Genomic DNA, 4,508 nt, shown 5'->3' with positions numbered 1-4,508 from the left:
ATTACCTTAATAAAACATCATTAAAAAATAGGAAAGTTCAATATTTTAATATAAAAACAGAGTCATGTTTTATTTTTTAAAGTTGTCTGTTAAAAAAATAAATGTTTCTTTGCTGCACTTTAGGAGGACTAACACTGAGGTTTCCTGTATTTTACACATTTCCGGAGATATTTTTAAGCCACAAACATGTTTTGCAACCTCACAGCTGGTTATTAAAAAACTTCTTGAAAGATAAAAGCAGGAAGTTCAGCACTGACCACAGAGACATTAAACTCACCATCTCAGTCAGTCAGTGTCTTTCTGAGCACTGCTGCAGTTTGATTCACATTTAAACTGGAAATCCTTCAGTCAGCTCAGTAAAACGTAAGGATGGCAGTTTGGGACAAAAAGACTCTCTGGGCTTTCCTGTTTCTGCTGGCAGGTAAGACATGATCTCTGCCTGATGACGGATTTTTAAATGTATTTTTTTGACGTCTTTGTTTTACTGTTTGTTTTCCATGTCAAACTTTTCTTCTAGAACAAATTATAAGTGGCTCTACTTTTTCTTTTTCTTCATATCTTCAATGTTTCGTCTGCTCAAAGATTCCTCTTTCTTAAATAATCATGTGACCAATGAAGCAGTTTGAGTCTTTATGCCTCTCACTGATCTGCTGTCACAGCTTCTGTGTTTGGTCTTTTTTTAGGTGCTGTGGGTCAAACTGTGATCTATCCTTTCACGTCTACCTGTGCTGTCAGAGGATCGACTCTCACCCTCCCCTGCAGCTTCACACCACTGAAGTCCTTCAGTGAAAGTGGAAGAGAAGTTCCACTAAAGATCGTCAGAGTCCGCTGGTGTCAGAACCATGAACTCTGTCAGGGCAGCGTCCCGTCTGTGTATGACAGTAACTCAACAAAGAACGACCCTCGTTATCAATACCTGGGAGACATGAAGACAAACTGTACTTTACAGATCAGAGATGTTCAGGAGAGAGACAACAGAACATTTCGCTTCAGGATGGAGGCTGATCATCCTGTAGGACATTTTACTAACAGGACAGGAGTGACTGTCAGAGTTGTTGGTGAGAACAAAATATCCTGATTCTGACACAAATATTAATCATTAATATTAACAAGTGTTCAGTAAAGATAATGAACACTTTGATTTTAGGTGGGACTAAAATGAGAATAATCAGCTCCAGTGAGGATAAAAAGTTCAGAGCAAATGAAACCGTCACACTGCTCTGCACTTCACTCTGCACTTTCCACCAACTGGAGGTCACCTGGTTCAGAGATGGCCACGCCCTCTCAGAGACTGGCCCCTCCCTCCACCTCATCCCTCTGACTGCAGAGGATTCTGGGAACTACACCTGTGCTCTGAGGACCAACCAGAGGACTGTCTCTGAGCCGTACAGCCTGCAGGTGGAGGCAGAGGAAGGTTGGTTTGATCAGTTTCCTCTCTCAGATTTCCCTCTCTGTCAAACAGCAGCATGATGTTAAACTGTGAGTGCTCAGACACGTTCAGGCTGGTTTGGAGGAAGGACACACTCTACAGTTCATGCCTTTCTCTTGTGCTTCCTTTAACTTTTGTGCTGAAGTGTTTTTACACATCAAAAACAGCCTAACAGCACGAAGTACTGACCACAAAGACATGGTGATGATTTCTGTTGTGAATTCTCTGTGATGTGATCAGCTGACCTGCTGCTGCTGCTGGTCTGAGGTCTCCTCTCCTGCTCTATTCTGGGCTCAACTACATCCTACAACATATAGGCCCATGATACATGAGCCATTATGGCTTCCTTCAGTATGAAGGTGGAATATGTCAAGTGTTACTAAAGAGCACGATCAGCTCCAATTCAAACTGATGACTCCTTCTAGCAGCCCTGTTACTCAGCAGCCATATCTGAGCATTTATGTTTCTGCTCTTGTTCAGCAGCAGCGTCTGAACTGACTGACACAGTCAGTCACATCTGACCAAAATCACCTAAACGTTTGCAGACTGTACCCACAAATAGTTACACTTCCACCCCCATCTCTGCTGTGGTACGATTCTCCCACAGGGTTCAGTTCAGAGTACCATGTCTGTCTCCTTTAATGTCTCTGCTGCTACCAGGACCTGAGCCAGGAGAGACCAAGAATACGCCCTGCAGACCTCCACCATCATCAGTGTAAACTGAACCACAACACTGCAAACTACCCAGTTTAGCCTGCACTCACTGTCCTGTATAAAATATCATGGATTATTATCATCTATTTAACAGAGAAACACCTCATGTGCAGATCCAAAATCTGATTTAAAAAAATCTTAAAATGAATTACATGTAAACTTTAAGTTTCCACATTACATAATGAGATATCCGTCTTCTCTTCCTTCCATCTTTCTTCATCTCTGATGGTAAATTTATCACATTAACAGTTTGTTTTCTTCCCTGTAAAATTCAGTCAGATCTGGATCCAAACTGCACAGAAACAGTTTGTGTGTAAATCTTCTTTCCAGGAAAACTGGACAAACTGACAGCTGTCCGTCTGGCTCTGTTCACTGCTCTCACGCTGCTCTTCATCACTGTGGCATCCATAATAATCAGAGGTAATTTCCTCCCAGTCATCGTTCTGTTTTCCTCTCCTCTATCAGTCTGTCTCTGCAGAGCTGTTTCTCACACATGAACTTTGGAGAGTTTCAGGAGAATCCGTTGGGATGTTTTCCACAGCTGTCCTTTCTCACCTGCAGCTCTCAGCAGGAAATCGTCCTCTTTAGACGTGTTTGCACTCCTGGAAACACTCAGTGTGGTTCAGGTGATGGAGCTGCCTGGATGGAGCAGCTGCCTCACTCTGTGTGTTCATATGCCTCTTTGCATTTAATCATTAATTATCATGAAATTCCAGCTCTCTCCCACAGTGTGTCTTTTGTCCTGTTTCTCCCTGCACTCTTATTTCCGTCTCATTCCCAACTAGCAGATGGCTGCCCCTCCCTGAGCCGGGTTCTGCCGGATGTTTCTTCCTGTTAATGGAAGTTTTTCCTTCCCACTGTCTCCAAGTGTTTGCTCATAAGCGGTCATGTGACTGTTGGGGGTTTTCTCTGTATTGAAAGTGGAAAATGAATTTGTTGCTTGGACTTGGATAAGAAGCTCTAACTGTTCTTCTTGATGTCTGCACAGGATGTGTTTGCAGGTCAGCAGCAGGTCAGCAGCAGAGAGCTGAGAGACATTTGGAGGTTCAGGTGAGTCACGTTGTTACATCAATGATCTATTACAAATATGTATTTGACTGCAGAAAGTGTTTTCATATGTTATGAAACTCTGACTCAGGTACTCCTGTAACACTGAAAGAGATTACAACCTGCAGGGTGGAGCTTTGTCTCCCCCTTCTGGCAGTGAGAGTAATTACACAAACAGCGTCAGTGCTGATGACATGAAAGAAGCCACACTGTTGGTGCTCGATCCTTCCTCTGAGCACTGAGACTTTATATCTGAATCATCACAAACTTTTCTCTTTTTGCATCTCTGGTCATGATACTGAGTCTTAGTGATGTCATCCAGGCCTGTTTCCCAGCACTGACCTGTCTGCTGCTGTCTTCTTCTCTTCCTCATTATCTCACCTGTGCTGCTTGAACTCTGCTCTCTGTTGTAGCCTCCAGACTCCACTGAGGAGCTGAGAACCAACGAAGAAGAACGAGGTCAGGATGTCTGACAGCAGTGCCCAGAGGGCCAAATGAAGGATTCACATCTAAGTGGATTTGAACTGAATGTTTAACTGGAAGTTCAGGTTTACAGATTAGTTTCTAATACATTTAAATACATATTATTGTCTTACTTCAGGTGCATCTCTTGGAGCCTCTACACACTGTGTGATATCAGCGGTCTTAACAGGTTCACTGCTAGATGGGTCTATTAAAACCATGAATGTGAACCATCATGATTAACTGGTTAATATAACACCGTTTGTCACTGGATCATTGGTGAAATGCATGTATTAAGCTTAACCCTAGAACACTAACCTGAAGTTTATCACTTTCACTTTCACGTTGGTGGAAAAACACCCGGTGTTACTGTTCTAGGGATTTTTAGCATTAGATGGTGCTGAATTGTAAAAAGCATAATTAGGTTGGGGTGGCATGGTGGCACAGTGGTTAGCACCGTTTCCTCACTGCATGAAGGTTCAAATCCACTGTCCTGTTGGAGTTTGATGTTCTCCCCGTGTCTATGTGGGCTCTCTCTGGGCTTCCTCCCTCAGTCCAAAGAATACGTGGGGTTGGGTTAAATGGTGTTTCTAAATTAGCTGGTGACCTGGCCAGGGTGCTGGGTCTACTTCTGAGGGATTAAATGATCGTGTGAAAATGCAGCAAATCTGAGTTCCTCAAAAGTTTCTCACTTCTGCTGTGAAAATGCAGTTTAATGTGGACCTGGTCTGACCTAGTTTCTCGGGTGGGTCTCAGCAAATATAATGCTGTTTTCTCAGAAGCCTCTGAAAGGTGTCCCGCGGTGCGCTGGCTGTGGCAGCATCAGGAACAACGGTCCTGTTCTGAGACCTGGTTC

At 43.4% G+C, this 4,508-nt stretch overlaps 1 protein-coding gene across 1 annotated transcript; it reads left to right on the top strand.

The window, feature by feature from the left end:
* Positions 1 to 298: 298 nt before the first annotated feature.
* LOC115794230 (uncharacterized) lies at positions 299 to 3,663 on the top strand. Its single transcript, XM_030749607.1, has 6 exons — positions 299 to 421; positions 684 to 1,058; positions 1,148 to 1,414; positions 2,474 to 2,563; positions 3,132 to 3,193; positions 3,604 to 3,663. Exons 1-6 carry the CDS (start codon positions 370 to 372, stop codon positions 3,661 to 3,663), a joined length of 906 nt encoding a protein of 301 aa, XP_030605467.1. The 5' UTR covers positions 299 to 369.
* Positions 3,664 to 4,508: the final 845 nt, after the last annotated feature.

This window comes from Archocentrus centrarchus, chromosome 16 (assembly GCF_007364275.1).
Source record: "Archocentrus centrarchus isolate MPI-CPG fArcCen1 chromosome 16, fArcCen1, whole genome shotgun sequence".
Taxonomy (NCBI): Eukaryota; Metazoa; Chordata; class Actinopteri; order Cichliformes; family Cichlidae; genus Archocentrus; species Archocentrus centrarchus.
This window is presented reverse-complemented; position numbering and strand designations above follow the sequence as displayed.

Bases quoted from the DNA above. Each gene is read 5' to 3' on its own strand.
- LOC115794230 (XM_030749607.1), top strand. From the start codon at position 370: ATGGCAGTTTGGGACAAAAAGACTCTCTGGGCTTTCCTGTTTCTGCTG. The intron at 422-683 runs GTAAGACATGAT...GTCTTTTTTTAG, and splicing joins TTTCCTGTTTCTGCTGGCAG to GTGCTGTGGGTCAAACTGTG. The intron at 1,059-1,147 runs GTGAGAACAAAA...CTTTGATTTTAG, and splicing joins AGTGACTGTCAGAGTTGTTG to GTGGGACTAAAATGAGAATA.